This window comes from Cynocephalus volans, chromosome X (assembly GCF_027409185.1).
Source record: "Cynocephalus volans isolate mCynVol1 chromosome X, mCynVol1.pri, whole genome shotgun sequence".
NCBI lineage: Eukaryota > Metazoa > Chordata > Mammalia > Dermoptera > Cynocephalidae > Cynocephalus > Cynocephalus volans.
Genome location: NC_084478.1, coordinates 79,811,450 through 79,830,405, shown reverse-complemented (window position 1 = coordinate 79,830,405; position 18,956 = coordinate 79,811,450). Strand labels below are relative to the sequence as shown.

The 18,956-nt window shown below is 35.0% G+C and overlaps 1 protein-coding gene and 2 pseudogenes across 1 annotated transcript in view; all 3 read left to right on the top strand.

Moving 5' to 3' along the window:
- Nucleotides 1-18,956, top strand: part of TEX11 (testis expressed 11) — a 323,127-nt gene that overhangs the window by 95,608 nt on the left and 208,563 nt on the right. The window contains exon 11 of the mRNA XM_063084664.1: nt 14,016-14,097. Coding sequence (XP_062940734.1) covers nt 14,016-14,097 — 82 coding nt within the window. The remainder of the gene's footprint in view (nt 1-14,015; nt 14,098-18,956) is intronic.
- LOC134366586 (dimethyladenosine transferase 1, mitochondrial-like) lies at nt 6,646-7,951 on the top strand (annotated as a pseudogene).
- Nucleotides 11,074-11,577, top strand: LOC134367181 (chromobox protein homolog 3-like; annotated as a pseudogene).

The following is an 18,956-nucleotide window of genomic DNA, read 5'->3' as shown; positions in this document are numbered from 1 at the left end:
GTTCAAGGGTTAGGATCCCCATACTGGCCAGCTACCAAATAAATACATAGATAAATAAAAAGTAAAAACAACTTTTTATTTTGAAATAATTATAGATTTATAGGAAATTACAAAAATAGTAACAAGAAAAAAAGCAAATAAAATAAAAGCAATAATGGTTAGGATTCAGAAAAATTCAATACCCCCACCTCCAAACAGTAGTACAAAGAGGTCCTATATACCTTTCACCATGTTTCCTGTAATGGTTACCTGCTACATAACTATATCAGAAATAGCAAATTGATGTTGGTGCAATGTATCAGTGTAGTTCTTTGCCATTTTTTCTTATGTGTAGATTCATATAACTACTGCTGCAATCAAGGTATAGAACTATTTCATCTCCCCAAAGATCTCTCTCATGCTACCTCTTTATATTCAACCCTATATCTACTCCTTCCCACCACTAATAGAATAGGGCTTAGATACCCTAACAGCCACTATGCTATTCTCCATCTCTTTAATTTTTTCATTCCAAGAGTGTTATATAAATGAAGTCATGCATTATATGACCTTTTGAGATTGGCTGTTTTCACTTAGCATAATGCCCTGTGCTCCATCCAAGTTTTTTTTTTTTTATTGATTATGCATATTACTGTTGTATAAAACTGACCGTCACCACCTTTGCCCAAGATGTGATGATCAGATCAATACTATTGACATGCCCCTTACCACAAATTGCAATTATTCCCTGTGTCCCCCATCCAGTTACTCGCCGACCTCCCTCTCCCACCTCCCCTCCAATCCCGGCAACCCTAAGTATGCTCTATCCCTCTGCAAGTCCAATGCACCACTCTGGTCCTTTTTTCCTTCCTTTCTCTCTTAGCTCCTACTTATGAGCAAGGACATACAGTATTTGTTCCTCTGTACTTGGCTTATTTCACTTAACATAATTTTTTCCAAGCTCATCCATGTTGCTGTGAATGGCAGAATTTCATTTTTTTTTATGACTGAGTAGTATTCCATAAGTGTATATATATCACATTTTCCTTATCCAGTCATCCATCAATGGACCAGTTTGGTTCCTTATCTTGGCTATTGTAAATAGAGCTGCGGTGAACATGGGAATGCAGGTATCCCTTTATCTATGAATATTTGTTTACAAGTTTTTCTGTGGACATAAGTTTTCATTTCCCTGGGATAAATGCCAGGTGCACAGTTGTTCGGCTGTTTAGTTAAGAAACTGCAAAACTATTTTCCAGGGAAACTTTACCGTTTTGCATTGCCGCTAAGAATGCATGTGAGTTCCAGTTTCTCTGCATTCTTGCTTACATTTGGTATTGTCACTGTTTTAAAAAAATCTTTGCTGTTCTAATATGTATGTAGTAATATTTCATTTTTTTATTGAAACATAATTGATTGTACATATCTGTGGAGTAACACTCATTGTGGTTTAATTCATACTTTCCTAATAGCTAATGATTTTGAACATCTTTTCAGGTGCTTGTTGCTATTTCTATATTATCTTCAGTGAAATGTCTCTTGTCCATTTTATAACTGGATTATTAAACTTTTTACTGTTGAGTTTGAGAGTTCTTTGTATATTATAGATACAAGTTCTTTGTCACATATGTGGTTTGCAAATATTATCTCAAAGTCTGTTAACTGTCTTTTCATATTCTTAGCAGGTCTTTTGATGAAGTCCAATTCATTAATTTTTTTTTTACTTTTTTTCATACTTTTTTCATCATGCTTTTGGTAACATATCTAAGAAGTCTTTTATCAAGCTCTAGGTCCTGAAGATATTTTCCTGTTTTCTTTTTCAAGTTTTATATTTAAGTCTTTTAAAATTTTTATGTAAGATGTGAGGTTTAGGTTGAGGTTTACTTTTTTGCCTATGAATATTCAATTGCTCCAGCACCATTTGTTGAAAAGACTGTCCTTCCACCATTGAATTGCTTTTGCATCTTTGTAAAAAATCATTTGGCCACGTTTGTGTTGGTCTGCTTCTTGGTTTCTGTTTCATTGATCTGTGTGTCTATTCCTTTTCCAGTACCACGCTGTCTTGATTGCTATAGCTAAGTAATAAATTTTGAAATTGTGTAGAGCAATTACTCTCACTTTATTTTTCTTTATCAAAATCGTTTAGCTATTGTAGTTCCTTTGCCTTCATATATAAATTTTTAGAAAATCTTGTCTATGTTTTAATAAAAAAAATCTTGCTGGGTGGTTAGCTGAGTTGGTTAGAGCATGGTGTTGATAACACCAAGGTCAAGGATTTGGATCCCCATACCAGTCAGCTGCCAAATAAAGAAAAAAAAAATCTTACTGGGATTTTCATAAGACTTGTGTTAAACCTGTATATCATTTTCTGGAGAGTTGATACCTTTACTGTGTTGTAGCTCCAATCCATGAATTTGATATGCCTCTTTATTTATTTACAGCTTCTTTGATTGAGCAGATGAGTCCTATATATATTTTGTTATATTTATCCCTAAATGATTTTTTAGTGATTATAAATGGTACTAAAATTTAAATTTCAGTTTTCATGTGTTCATCACTAGTATATCGATATACAATTGATTCTATATGTTCATCTTGTATCCTGTCACTTTGCTGAACTCATTTATTAGATCTATGAATTTTTATTTGTAGATGCTTTAGTATTTTTGATGTAGAAGATAGTGCCATCTACAAATAAGGGCATCTTATTACTTCCTTTCTGATTTGTATGCTTTTTATTTATTTTTATTGCCATAATGTGCTGACTAGGACTTCCTGTACCATTTTGACTAAGAGTGGGTATCCTTGCCTTGTTTCTCATAATAAGGGGAAAGATTTCAGTCTTTCACCACTAAGTATGATGTTAACTGTAGATTTTTGGAGATGTTCTTTCTTGGGTTGACATTCTTCCTCTATTCTTAACTTGTTAAGAATTTGTATCATGAAAGTGTGATCGATCTTGTCAACTGCTTTTTTCTGCATCAAGTGATATAATCATGTGATTTTTCTTCTTTAGCCTGTTAATATGGTGGATTACATGATTGATTATAAAATATTGAGGTATCATTACATCCTTGAAATAAACTCCACTTGGTCATGGTGTATAATTCTTTCTATATGTTGTTAAATTCTGTTTGCTAATATTTTGTTAAGGATCTTTGCATCTGTGTTTATGAGGGATATTAGTCTGTAGTTTTCTTTTTGTGTATTGTTTTTGTCTGGTTTTGGTTTCAGAGTAATAAGGTAGTTATAAGTTGGGAAGTCTTCCATAGAATTAGTGTTAATTCTTCCTTAAAAGTTTGGTAGAATTCTCTAGTCAAGCCATTTGGGTCTGGATATTTCTTTTTTCAGTAGTTTTTTTTCCCCAATTTAAAAAAATTGTGGTAAAATACACATAACATAAAATTAACCATCTTAACTCTTTTTAAGTGTGCAGTTCAGTGGTATTAAATACATTTATAATGTTGTGCAACTATCACAATAATCCATGTCCAGAACTCTTCATATTGTAAAACTGAAACTCTCTACCCATTAAATAATAACTTCCCACTCTCCCTCGCCCTATCCCCTGGCAACCACCATTCAACTTTCTGTCTCTATCATTTTGATTACTCTAAGTACTTCTTAGAAGTGGAATCATACATATAGTCTTTTGTGGGTGGTTTATTTCACTTAACACAAAGTCCTCAAGTTTTATTCGTGTTGTAACGTGAGAATTTCCTTCCTTTTTAAGGCTGAAAATATTCTGTGTATATATATATATATATATATATATATGTATATACATATTAATTATTATACGTATGCACACTATTTTGCTTATCCATTCATTCACTGATGGACACTTGGTTTGCTTTAGCTATTGTAGATAATGCTGCTATGACTATACAAATATCTCTTTGATTCCATGCTTTTCTTTTGTTTTTTGATATTAACCATCCTAATGGGTATGAGGTGGTATCTCATTGTAGTTCTGATTTGCATTTCCTTAATGATTAGTGATGTTGACCATCTTTTTATGTGCTTATTGGCCATTTGTGTATCTTCCTTGGAGAAATTTCTATTTAAGTCCTTTGCCAACTTTTAAATCAGGTTGTTTTTAATTGTTGAATTTTAGGAATTCTCTATATATTCATATATTCTGGATATTAATCCCTCATCAGAATAATGATTTGCAAATATTTTCTCTCATTCTGTGGGTTGCCTTTTTACTCTGTTGAATATTGTCTTTTGATGCGTGCACAAATTTAAAAAATTTTCATGAAGTCCAATTTATCTGTTTTTTTTTTTCAGATTATCATTTTATTTTTAGAAAATATTAATCAACTGAAAAACAATAAGGTGCTCAGTAAATTATCAACCATATCATTTATTATCCTATAAACCAACAGTAACCAATTTGAAAGGTCAATGGCAAAAGATCCCATTTAAAATTTGCCACAAATACTCTAAAATGACAAGGAATAAATTTTTAATTTTTTAATTATCATGAATATTCATGAGATACAAATTACCAGAAATTGCTTTTGTACCCTGTGTCCCCACCCAATTGTCCCCCAACCACTTTCCCCCTCCCCCAATCCCCCCCACTCCTCTTTGCAGCCCTAGGAATGTTCCTTCCCTCTGTAAGACCACCGCACTACTGTGGTCTTTCTTTCCTTCCTTCCTTTCTCTCTTGCTCCCACATATGAGTGAGCTCATGCAGTATTTATCCCTCTGTCTTTTGCTTATTTCACTCAACATAAGTTTCTCAAGGTTCGTCCATGTTGTTGTAAATGGGAGTATTTCATTCTTTTTTATTGCAGAGTAGTATTCCATGGTATATATAGATATACCACACTTTCCTTATCTAGTCATTGATCGATGGACATTTAGGTTGGTTTCAACTCTTAGCTATTGTAAATAGAGCCATGATAAACATGGGAGTGCAGGTGTTAGGGAGGAATTGGCTAAGGTCCACGAAAAACAACTACATTGTATAATGTTAGATATACTAATTATCCTGATTTGAGTATCACATATTACACACAGATTTGTACAATCAATTCTGTTTCAACAATAACAAACAAACAAACAAATAAATGTCACAATTTAGCAATATCAAAGATGAAAAAGGAGCTATGTGTGCAGAGACTATGGGCATTACAAAATAATGAGGTTGTGAACAACTTAATGTCAATGTATCCAAACATTTTATTAAATGGAAAAATTTTCAGAAAAACACAACTTATTAAAGCTAACCAAAAAATGAAAAGGGAGACATTACAACTGATACCACAGAAATACAAAGAATCGTTAGAGACTATTATAAACAACTGTATGACAACAAATATGAAAATCTGGAAGATATGGATAAGTTTCTAGACACATACAAACTACCAAGACTGAACCAAGAAGAGATAGAAAACCTGATCAGACCTATAACAAGCAAGGAGAATGAAGCAGTAATTAGCAATCTTCCAACAAAGAAAAGTCCGGGTCCAGATGGCTTTACAGCTGAATTCTATCAAACTTTTAAAGAGGAGTTAATACCGATTCTCTTCAAACTATTCCAAACCATTGAAACAGAAGCTACTCTCCCAAATTCATTCTATGAGGCTAACATAACTCTGGTACCAAAACCAGATAAAGACACAACAAAAAAGAAAATTACGGGCCAGTATCCTTGATGAACATAGATGCAAGTATCCTCAACAAAATATTAGCAAACAGAATACAGCAACACATTAAAAAAATTATACGCTATGGTCAAGTAGGATTCATCCCAGGGATGCAAGGATGGTTCACCATATGAAAGTCAATAAATGTGATACACCACATCAACAAACTCAAGGACAAACACCATATGATTATCTCAATAGATGCTGAAAAAGCATTTGACAAAATTCAACATAACTTCATGATAAAGACTCAACAAATTAGGTATAGAAGGAAAATATCTCAACACAATAAAAGCCATTTATGACAAGCCCACCGCCAGTTCATTTTTTCCTTTGTTACCTGTGCCTTTGGTGTCATATCCAAGAAATCATTGCTGAATGCAATATCATGAAGCTTTCCCCCATTTTTCTTTTAAGAGTTTTAGTTTTAGGCCTTATAGTTAAGTCTTTGATCCATTTTGAGTTAATTTTTTATATATGGTGTTAGGTAAGGGGGAAATTTATAGCTATAAACACTTTTAAAAAAAAGAAAGATCTCAAATCAACCTAACTTTACAAATTAAGAAACAAGTAAAAGAACTAAACCCAAAGCTAGCAGAGAGAAGGAAATAATAAAGAGTAGAACAGAAATAAATGAAATAGAGAATAGAAGAACAGTAGAGAAAATCAGTGAAACCAAAGTTGGTTCTTTGAAAATATGAATAAAATTGACAAACCTTTATCGAATGGGCTAAGAAAAAAATAAACTTCCTATGCTGTTAGATAAAAGGAAAAAAACTCAGGAAACTCACCAGCTCTATATGGTTCACCTCTCCAAGTTTTGATGCCTCACCACAATCTTTCCTTCTTTTGTTTACTTTTAACAGTTCTCAGGTTGTTGCTTTTTATATTTGTTCAGAGTTCTTAGCTGTAATTAGTAGCACATATAGCTGGAGATCTGATATTAGATTTAAAAAATTTTTTTAAAGAGAAGAAATTAAAGGATGGAGGGCATCCGCTAGGGCTCATGGCTGTGTTGGGGAAGCTCAGTGCCTTCCATCTCCCACCATTGCCCATGATTCGAGAAATCATTAAGTAGTTAAAACTAAAATCAGTGAAGCAGCTATTCCAGAATTTTCTCCGGGACTTGAGGCTGACAGATAAAATTGTAAGGAAAGCTGGCAGTCTGACAAATGCTTATGTTTATGAAGTGGGCCCTGGACCAGGAGGAATCACAAGATCTATTCTCAATGCCAGTGTTGCTGAACTTTTGGTAGTTGAAAAGGACACTCGATTTATTCCTGGATTATAGCACCTGGGAAACTGAGAATTCTCCATGGAGATGCATTGACATTCAAGGTAGAAAGGGCTTTTCCAGGAAGTCTAAAAAGACAGTGGGAAGATGAGATGGACCTTTTGTTTATGGCAGAACTCAGGTGACTTTCACTTTTCAAAAGGAAGTGGCAGAGAGACTCAGCCAATACCGGAAGCAAACAGTGTAGTCGCCTTTCCATTACCGTCCAGTACCTTTCTTTCTTTCTTTTTTTCTTTTTTCTTTCTTTCTTCCTTCGTTCCTCCCTCCCTCCCCTCCTTCCCCTTCCTTCCTTCCTTCCTTCCTTCCTTCCTTTCTTCCTTCCTTCCCTTCCTTTCCTTTCCTTTCCTTCCTTCCTACCTTCCTTCCTTCCTTCCTTCCTTCCTTCCTTCCTTCCTTCCTTCCTTCCTTCCTTCCTTCCTTCCCTCCCTCCCTCCCTCCCTCCCTTCCTTCCTTCCCTCTCTCCCTCCCTCCCGCCCTCCCTCCCTCCCTTCCTTCCTTCCTTCCCTCCCTCCCTCCCTCCCTTTTCTTTTCTTTTCTTTCTTTCTTTCTTTCATGACCGGTAAGGGCATCTTAACTCTTGACTTGGTGTTGTCAGCACCACGCTCTCCCAAGTGAGCCAACTGGCCATCCCTATATAGGGATCTGAACCCGTGGCCTTGGTGTTATCAGCACCACACTCTCCCAAGTGAGCCACAGGCCGGCCCTCCGCCCAGTGGCTCTAATGTTCAGTACATCTTTACAATTCCAGGCCAAGCTTTTATCCCCAAACCAGAGAATGTTATACCCTACAGCACAGCACTTAGAAAGCGCTGGAAGGCTGTTACACTTGGCAGATATAGACCCTACTTTTCGGCCCTGTCAGCTCTCAATTGCATAATTTAAGAGCCTCTGTGATGTATACAGAAAAATGTGTGATGAAGACCCACACCTCTTTGCTTATAATTTCAGAGAAGAACTCAAGCAAATTAAAAGCAAAAATGCAGAAAAAGAGGATGACGAGGACAGTTATAGACTCTAGCTGCTACTTTATGGGCGAGCAGCCTACTGGACATTGATTTTCACAATGAGGAGCTCCTTAGACCTGTACTCGGTTGTCTTTACAGAATGACAATAAAAATACTAACGACCAGAAAAAAAACATAAATAAATAAATAAAGGGGGAAATTAAAATTTGTTCCACAAAGTTATTTTTGAACTTTTTTTTGTATAATGAAATATAAAAAGTCTTGGGTGCTTAGATATGACACTAAAAGCTCAAGCAAAAAAGAAATATAAAATTGGGCTTTATTAAAATTAAAAAGTTTTGCCTCAAAGGAAACCATCAAAAAAGTAAAAGTACCAATTCATGGGATCTTCCAAACACAATGGGAGAAAGTTATTTGCAAGTCATATATCTGATAAGTGTCTATTATCTGGAGTATATAAAGAACTCAAAAAAAAAAAAAAAAAAAAAAGAAGAAATGAAAAAAGCAAAAAACAAACAAAACACCCCCCCCCCCCCCAAAATATATAAAGAACTCTTAACTATTCAGTAATAAGAATACAGGGCTAGCTGGTTAGCTCAGTTGGTTAGAGTGCAGCCTTGTAACACCAAGGTGAAGCGTTTGTTTCCTCATACTGGCCAGCTGCCAAAATAATAATAATAAAATAATAGTAAGAAGAAGACAAACACCTTAATTGAAAATGGGCTAAGGATCTGAATAGACATTTTTCCAAAGAATATATACCAGTGGTCAATAAGCATATGAAAAGATGCTCAACGTTCTTAGGAATCAGGGAATGCAAATCAAAAAGCACAACAAGAAACCACACCCTCTAACTTTATTCTTTTTCAGGGTTGTTTTGACTCTTCTGGATGTCTTGCATTTTCATATTTTGGGATCAGCTTGTTGGTTTTTGCAGAAAAGCTAGCTGAGTTTTGATAGGGATTCTCTTGAATCTGTAGATTAATTTGGGGATTATTGCCATCTTAACAATATTAAGTCTTCAAATCCAAGAATGTTTATTTAGGTATTCCTTAATTTTTTCCAACAATGTTTTGTAATTTTCAGTATACAAGTTTTACCCTTCTTTTGTTAAATTTATTGCTATGTATTTTATTCTTTTTGATGCTTTTGTAAATTGAATTATTTTCTTAACTTCACTTTTGTATTGTTCACTGCTAATACGTAGAAATATAATTGATTTTTAAAATATTAGTGTTACATCCTGCAACCTTGCTGCACTTTTTTTTTTTTTTTAGCTTTATTAATAGGTTTTAGTGAATCCTTAGGATTTTCTATCTGCAAATAGAAATAGTTTTACTTCTTCCTTTCCAATCTGGATGCCTTTTATCTCTTTTTCTTTCCTAATTACCCTGGTAAGAATATCCATTATAATGTTGAATAGAAGTGGCAAGAGCAGACATCCTTTACTTGTTCCTGATTTTACGGGGAGAACTTTCAGTATTTCACCATTAAGTATGGCATTAGCTGGGGGTTTTTCGTAGATACCCTTTATCAGGTTGAGGAAGCTCCTTTAGTTCCTAGTTTTTTGAGAATTGCACAATCACTTTCGATAACAGTTTGACATTACTTGATAAAGTTGAACTTGATCATACCCAACCACCTAGCAACTTCAGTCCTAGGTATACACTTTGGAAAAGCTCTAGCATTTGTATACTACTAGAGGTGTATGGAATGCTAATGTCAGGATTTCTCACAATAGCAATTAGGTTGGAAGCAACTCAAATGTCCAAAGTATAATGGGAAAATAAATTGTGATGTATTCATGCAATGGAATACTCTATAGGGGTCATTCTCAAACTCTAGCATGCGTAAGTATTACCTAGAATGCCTGTTAAAATAGTTTTCTCATTTATTATCTTAGTAAGCAAGTACTAGAATTCATGTTGAAATGGAAACTTTTTATAAGGCAAATCAATAATAATGATTTTACCCATATTCCTACACACACACACAGAGTTTGCTGGGCAATGGTCCCAGAGTTTCTGATTCAGTAGGTTTGGGATGGGGCTTGCATTTCTAACAAGTTCCCAAATGATGCTGATGCAGGGACCACCCTTTGAGAACCATACTATGTAGTAATGAAAACAAATAAATTGTTTTATGTATCAACATGGCTGAATCTGAAAAACATGATTTAAATGAAAGGCAAGTCACAGAAGAACTTATATACATTATGATTCTGTTTAAGTGAAGTTCAAATGTAGGCAAAACTAAATAATTATATTAGTCAGCTTGGGCTGCTATCACAAAATGTTATAAACTGGGTGGCTTAAACAACAGAAATTTATTTCTCACCGTTCTAGGGCTGGGAAGTCTAAGATCAAGATACCATCCTACTGGGTTTCTAGTGAGGGGCCTCTTCTTTGTCAGTGGCTACTCTCTTGCTGTATCCTCACTTGGCATAGACAGAGAGATCATCTCTGTTATGTCTCTTCTTTTAAGGGCATTAATCCTATTCAAGGGGGCTCCACCCTTATGAAATGATTACCTCTTAAAGGCCCCACCTCCAAATACCATCACACTGGCGATTAAGGTTTCAACATATGAATTGTGGGGGTGGAAATTCAGCCCATAGCGACAATATATTGTGTATCTATAAAGAAAAGCAAGGGAATTACTGCACACAATTCAGGATGGTGTTTATCTCTGTGGAGAAGTGAGGAGGATGCAAATAGGCAAGGCTACACTGGAGGCTTCTAGCTTCTAATGTGGTGGTAATGTTCTGTTTCTTAACCTGGGTGGTAGGTAAACCTGGGTGGTAAGTACATGAGTGTTTGTTTTATTATTATTCCATAAAGTATACATATATGTTTTATATACTCATGTGTACATGTGTATGTATATGATATACTCCACACTAAAAAAAATGGATACATTATCTTTACAGCTTGCAGGAGACCCAGACAGTGTAGTAATATGCAGGTCCAGGATAGACAGAGCTTCAAGGGAGGCAGCATATTATAGTAGAAAGATTATGACTTTTAGAGTCAGAGAGATCTTAATTCAACTTTCAGCTGTCAGATGTGGCTCAACCTAGAGATGCGCAGAGCTGAAGATGCGGGTCTGCTGCAGACCCGCGACCCGGAGCAGCTCAGAGGCAGTGAACAATAGCTCTTCAAGTCTCCAATTAAAAATGGCCTCCAATAAAACTACATTGCAAAAAATGGGAAAGAAACAGAATGGAAAAAGTAAAAAAGTTGAAGAGGCAGAGCCTGAAGAATTTGTGGTGGAAAAAGTACTGGACCAACATGTAGTGAATGGGAAGGTGGAGTGTTTCCTCAAGTGGAAGGGATTTACAGATGATGACAATATTTGGGAACCTGAAGAAAATTTAGGTTGTCCAGAGTTAACTGAAGCATTTCTTAATTCTCAAAAAGCTGATAAAGAAAAAGATGATACAAAAAGAAAATCTTTATCTGACAGTGAATTGGATTACAGCAAATCAGCCTTGATCCTGAAACAATAATTGGTGCCACAGACAGCAGTGGAGAATTGATGTTTCTCATGAAGTGGAAAGATTCATTTGAGGCAGACTTGGTGCTGGCAAAAGAGGCAAATATGAAGTGTCCTCATATTGTAATTGCTTTTTATGAAGCGACTAACTTGGCGTTCTTTTCCAGAAGATGAAGCTCAATAATTGTTTGCATTGCTTTTTATGTATTTATGATACATATATAAAATATGGGTCTTAGTTTTTGATTTACTAGTGTGAAGAAATAACTACATTCTAATGAAAATCAAGTTTGATATGTTTGTTTTGAAAGTAGTTATTGGGGGAGCTGTTGAGTTCTTTTGCATCAATAGCACTGGTTATTTTGAACAAATAAATAAAAGCTTTCTGTAGTTGCCTCCTTTATCAGAAAAGAACATTAGATACCATGGTATATTATTTCCTCTGCATTAGAAAACACCTATTCTAAATGTTGGGGGAAATTTCCACAGTCATTACTCAATCAGAACTTGTGTTTAATTCATATGCCTAAGGACCATTCTGGGTTTGTTTGTTTTTGTGTGTGTATATATATAAAATATATATGTAAATGGCTTCTTTTGTTTATTTGCTTTTAAACATTCACCAAAGCAAAAACCATGGGGTAAGCTCATGTTTCTGAGATGCCATCATTCTAAACAACCTAAGAAATAAATCACTTTGAGTTGAATTTTTTTCTGAAGCCATAAACTTTCAAATTAAATAGATGATTCTGTAATTGGATAATTTAAAAGCAGAGCCATATCAGAATCCATATCTACATCTATAGTCGTATAAGTGCAACCATTTGTTTGCAGAATTCATCACTACCAACAACCTACCCCGATGAGGAAACTGGACAAATCCTGATGTTTTAATCAGTTAAGCAAGATTCAGTTAAAAGGACATTTAAAGATTCCTCTAGCGAGCCATTCCTTTACAAAGAGTTGAAATCCCTGTGTTATATTGACTAAAAGTTCATGATTTATGGAATGTCTAAGATTCGGCTCATGAAAACATAGCACATGGTTAGAGATGTTGTCAGTTTAGGACCTGTTGGCGTAAATGGGTAAACTTGTAAACCAAACTATCAGCCTGCATGGTTTTTGTTTATCCCTACTCATTCCTTACATGTAGGCTCAAATCTTTCAGTATTTTGGTTACTGGTTCAGCAGAAGCCAGGAAAGCAATAACTCTATAGTAATCAGAATGTTACCCAACTGTATATTGTTTATTGTAAATACTGGTCAATAAATAGTTTTATGTTACTTTAAAAAAAAAAACCAAAAAACAAATTTCAGCTGTATCTCTTACCAACTGTCTGACCATGGGTAAGTTACTTAACTCCATCTGGGCCTCACTCAGGTTCCTCATCTGAAAAACAGAATTCACAATACTTACCTTATATTTTTGTTGTACCTGGAGCCTGTTTCTTAATAAATTATTTGGTAGAAAGTAAACAAAAATCGAAGCAAGAAAAGTGAGAAACAATAGTGAGAAAGGTTACAAAGACAAGAATATTGGTGGTAGGGAGAAAGCTGATGGATTTAACAGGCAATCATTCATAACCTCTGAAAGTGTAGTTCCAAGAGACACTAAGGATGGGCAAATATAGTGCAAATGTTTATGAAGCAAAGAAACGATGATACAATGGAAGCAAAAGTGTTCATTCTCTGGAGTTGTTTAGTAATTAAATAAAGAGAAGAACAGAACGTTAACTTGGTGTGAGTACAGCAGAGTGGAGAGATCTGGAAGACCTATACATATCTGAAGGTAAAAGGGAATTGAACCTAATGCATAGTTCAACATGCCTGTAGGAAAAATGGTCATGTAATAAATTAAAATTGGCAACCTTAGTTTATTCTTTGTATTGGTGTCATCTATATTTGCAAACCCTTTTAATACTAGTGCTTAATTTCCCTAACTTTCCAGTTTTAAGGCATCTCACACATGAATACCTGTACTGATTTCCATTGTATGGAATTATGAGTATAATGTTCATGTAGAGACTAATTGGCTTTGTATAGAGAAAAATTCTGTTCTATGGGCCTAGATTGCACTTTTAATCTTACCCAGCTGTTTAAAGTTGTACCTTGTCAGGCAAAAGTGAAACCCAGGCAAGAGGTCACAGATATATTAGGGCCAGCTAACAATGACTTGGAAACATCATTCAGAGTACATCGTTGTTAATGGTAGACATGATAGACATATCCTATATAAAAATCAATACATTTTCTATTTTGTTCTACCATTGTTTGAAAAGGACCTTTGTTGTTAATAAAATCTCAAAAGAAAAGAAATCCAACTGATGTTTGGGATTTTGCTTATCAAGAATATGGCTTCATATTCAGTTTGAGTATTGATCAGACCATTACATGTTTGTCATTCAATGTAGATGTTTACAAGTTCTTTTCCTTGTATTTCATTTAGATTGAATAAAATATCAGAAAATATCCTCAGGGATAGACCTGATGTTATGATATCTTTAAAATTTTGATTTCCTTTGATTGAGTTGTCCTGTGGTGGTTGAATAAAATAGGCAATTACTTGAAAATTGTCTTCTACATTCCACAGTTTTAATATTATGATCTCTTTGTTTAAAATAGGAACATTTAAGTCCCGCTGGGCTTTTCTTAAAGATGAAAATCCTCTTGAAAGGTGAAACAGCTAATGAAGAACTCCTCGAAGGTATCATCTCTCTGTGTGAAGAGCACAGAATTTTGAAATATTACCACCAGTTTGTTGAATGTAAGATCTTTTGAAGTATGCTAAGAATAGGTATAATCTTATGGTGGCTGAGAAGGAAACTGATCACATATGAAAAGGGGAAGATTGTCAGCCAGAAAGGGAGAAAGAGGAAATCATAGCAAATTTATAAGGTGGTTATAAAAAAAAAAAAGAACTGAGTGAAAGTAATCAGTTTTCTTTTAGTCCAGCAGAGAATTGCAGCTGCTGAACCCTTCTGAAGTTGTTTACCACAATGAAGAAAGATTACCTATTGATTACTTGTATAAACATTGCTGTTTGTTTTTCATAATTCTCAAGGGACTAGAATGTGCACAGCACAAAATAAACATACTGATATGTATCTGTAGATCATTGGGCAAGTTACTTAACTCTTCTGTGCTTCAGTTTATTCATTTTTAAAAGAGATATAATAGGGCCGAGCCCGTGGCGCACTTGGGAGAGTGCTGCGGGCGCACTCGGGAGAGTGCAGCGCTGGGAGCGCGGCGACGCTCCCGCCGTGGGTTCGGATCCTATATAGGAATGGCCAGTGCACTCACTGGCTGAGTGCTGGTCACGAAAAAGACCAAAAAATAAAAAATAAAAGAGATATAATAATATCTGCCTCATCGTGTTGTTTTGTGAATCTCATGACATAAAGCATTTAGCACCATACCTGGTACATAGTTAGTGTGTGAAACATGTTACCTATAATTGTAGTTATTATTATTATTATTATTATTATTACTACTACTACTACTAATACTTGCATTAGGTGAGGCAAAAATCTCTCTATGCATACTGGCCCTCAACATTTCAATTTTGTTTAGTCATAAAAATAATTTAAATTCTTTTAATGTGTACATGCTATAGTACATCAGTAATCTTTAAGAGCTGATTATTTGTACTATATAAAATTATATGTTATAATTACTGATTATCCAATAAATAGTTATCAATTTTTATTTTTATTTATTTATTTATTTGCTTATTTATTTATTTATTTTTATAAATTTTTTTTTCTTAATTTTATTTTGTCGATATACAATGTGGTTGATTATTGTGGCCCATTACCGAAACCTCCCTCCCTCCTCCCTCTCCCCCCTCCCACCCAACAATGTCCTTTCTGTTTGCTTGTCGTATCAACTTCAAGGAATTGTAGTTATTATGTCTTCTTCCCCCCCCACCCCGGTTTTTGTGTGTGGGCACGTGTGAATTTATTTATTTACTTTTAGCTCCCACCAATAAGTGAGAACATGTGGTATTTCTCTTTCTGTGCCTGACTTGTTTCACTTAATATAATTCTCTCAAGGTCCATCCATGTTGTTGCAAATGGCAGTATTTCATTCGTTTTTATAGCTGAGTAGTATTCCATTGTGTAGATATACCACATTTTCCATATCCACTCATCCAATGATGGACATTTGGGCTGGTTTCAACTCTTGGCTATTGAAAAGAGTGCTGCGATGAACATTGGGGAACAGGTATACCTTCGACTTGATGATTTCCATTCCTCTGGGTATATTCCCAGCAGTGGGATAGCTGGGTCATATGGTAGATCTATCTGCAATTGTTTGAGGAACCTCCATACCATTTTCCATAGAGGCTGCACCATTTTGCAGTCCCACCAACAACATATGAGAGTTCCTTTTTATCCGCAGCCTCGCCAGCATTTATAGTTCAGAGTCTTTTGGATTTTAGCCATCCTAACTGGGGTGAGATGGTATCTCAGTGTAGTTTTTTTTTTTTTTTTCTTTTCTTAATTTTATTTTGTCGATATACAATGTGGTTGATTATTGTGGCCCATTACCGAAACCCCCCCAGTGTAGTTTTGATTTGCATTTTCCGGATGCTGAGTGATGTTGAGCATTTTTTCATATGTCTGTTGGCCATTTGTATATCTTCCTTAGAGAAATGCCTACTTAGCTCTTTGGCCCATTTTTTAATTGGGTTGCTTGTTTTTTTCTTGTAAAGTTGTTTGAGTTCCTTGTATATTCTGGATATTAATCCTTTGTCAGATGTATATTTTGCAAATATTTTCTCCCACTCTGTTAGTTGTCTTTTAACTCTGTTAATTGTTTCTTTTGCTGTGCAGAAGCTCTTTAGTTTGATATAATCCCATTTGTTTATTTTTCCTTTGGTTGCCCGTGCTTTTGGGGTCGTATTCATGAAGTCTGTGTCCAGTCCTATTTCCTGAAGTGTCTCTCCTATGTTTTCTTTAAGAAGTTTTATTGTTTCAGGGTGTATATTTAATTCTTTAATCCATTTTTAGTTGACTTTAGTGTATGGTGAAAGGTATGGGTCTAGTTTCATTCTCCTGCATATTGATATCCAGTTCTCCCAGCACCGTTTGCTAAAGAGGCAGTCTCTTCCCCAGTGTATAGGCTTGGTGCCTTTGTCAAAGATCAGATGGCTGTAGGTGTGTGGGTTGATTTCTGGATTCTCTATTCTATTCCATTGATCAGTGTGTCTGTTTTTATGCCAGTACCATATTGTTTTGGTTATTATAGCTTTGTAGTATAGTTTAAAGTCAGGTAGTGTTATGCCTCCAGCTTTATTTTTTTTTGCTCAGTGTTGCTTTCGCTATGCATGGTCTTTTGTTATTTCATATAAATGTCTGGATAGTTCTTTCCATTTCTGAGAAAAGTGTCATTGGAATTTTGATGGGGATTGCATTGAATTTGTATATCACTTTGGGTAGTATGGACATTTTCACTATGTTGATTCTTCCAATCCAAGAGCATGGGATATCTTTCCATCTTCTTGTATCCTCTCTAATTTCTCTAAGCAGTGGTTTGTAGTTCTCATAGAGATTTTTCACCTCCTTGGTTAACTCAATTCCTAAGTATTTTATTTTTTTGGTGGCTATTGTAAATGGGCAGGCTTTCTTGATTTCTCTTTCTGCATGTTCACCATTGGAGAATAGAAATGCTACTGATTTTTGTGTGTTGATTTTGTATCCTGCTACTGTGCTGAAATCATTTATCACCTCCAAGAGTTTTTTTGTAGATGCTTTAGGCTGTTCGATATATAGGATCATGTCATCTGCAAACAGGGACAGTTTGACTTCATCTTTTCCAATCTGGATGCCCTTTATTTCCTTCTCTTCTCTGATTGCTCTGGCTTGTACTTCCAACAATAGTTATCAATTTTTAATAATTAGGGCAATAATAAAATTTTTGCAGTAGCCCTAAGTTTAGTACTGCTGAATCTTTCTGTGACCTCTAGAATTTCATACAATCACTTAAGAGACCTCAGAAGCTCAAACATATACAGGATTCTGATCTCTTGGTAACAGTATCACCTTAGCACACACAGGTTAAGAAATGTTAGGAACCAGGAAGACATCTCCACTATTTTCAGTACGGGAATAAACAAACCAACTAACCAGTTAAAGGAATAGGCTTACTCAGACTAATACAATATAGGAAGACCAGAGAGATTATTGGAATCACCAAGTTTGAAGTTGATTAGTTTTGGACTAGAACTCCCCATTACATTGTTTATCCAAATGTAGATAAAAAGCAGAGTTTAAAGTGAAATTATTCTTTATTTACAGATTGTTTTTACTTAACTCAATCTAGATACTCCTGATAGCTGGAATAATGAAGTTGTAGTGTCACTCATTGATTACAAATTGAGAGACTTCTCTGAATACAAATTGTTTTATATTTTAAAATAATAAAATTGATTTTTACTTTGTCGTATTTTGAGAATGTATGAAACTTGCATTTTTATAGTCTGTTTATTTCTTTGCTAGTGAAATACTTACCTTACTCTTAGAATGGTCAATCTAACTTCTGGCATTAGAATTTCACTGGTATTTTTTTGTAGTAGAAAAAGTAGAGATTTGGGCTGGCCTTGTTGCTCACTCGGGAGAGTGCAGTGCTGATAGTGGTGTGGCTGCGGGTTCGGATCCTATATAGGGATGGCCACTGTGCTCACTGGCATGGTGCAGACGACACCGAGCCAAAGGTTGCAATCCCCTTACTGGTCAAAAAAGAAGAAAAAGTAGAAATTTAAAAATATACAAATTTTTTATTATAAATGGGTAGTACATACTCATTAAAGAAATTTTGGGAAAATACATACTAAAAGTACTTATAGTCCCACCATCCTCTAGAATTTAAGTGCCGTGACAGCAGGGATTTTTTTCTGCTTTGTTCACTGCTGGGTACTCAGCACTAAGCACAGTGCCTGGCACAGAGAATACACTCATTAAATATTTGTTGAATAAAAACTTGAATCTAAACAAAATCACTTAGAAATTGTGAACATATAGTACTTATAGCCTTGTTTTCTAATTTTTCTCTTACTAATCTTATAAATATTTTTATATTCATGCATAGTCATTTTTTTCCATGTTATTTCATACTTAACAACTTTAATGGTTGGATAATAGTTTATCACTACCCAATAGCAGATATTCAGGGTACATTTCCTTTCTATTGTTACTATAATCTACACTGCTTTTAATATCTTTGTTTATAAACCTTTTTCCCATATTTATTTCAGATGACTTTTCAGAAGTACAATTTCTGAAGTAAAGATAATAATAATAATAGCAGCTACTATTTATTTATTTTTTGGCAGCTGGCTGGTAAGGGCATCTGAACCCTTGACCTTGGTGTTATCAGCACCACGCTCTAACTAGCTGAGCTAACTGGCCAGCCCAGCTGCTATATATTTAATGCTTACTAAGTGTAGGTGCTTTGCAATGTAATTTCCATATATTACCTCATGTAATTCTATTAACAACCCAGAGAGATTGGTGTTATATTCCCCATTTTACAGATGACAGAACTAAGGTGCAGAAAAATTAA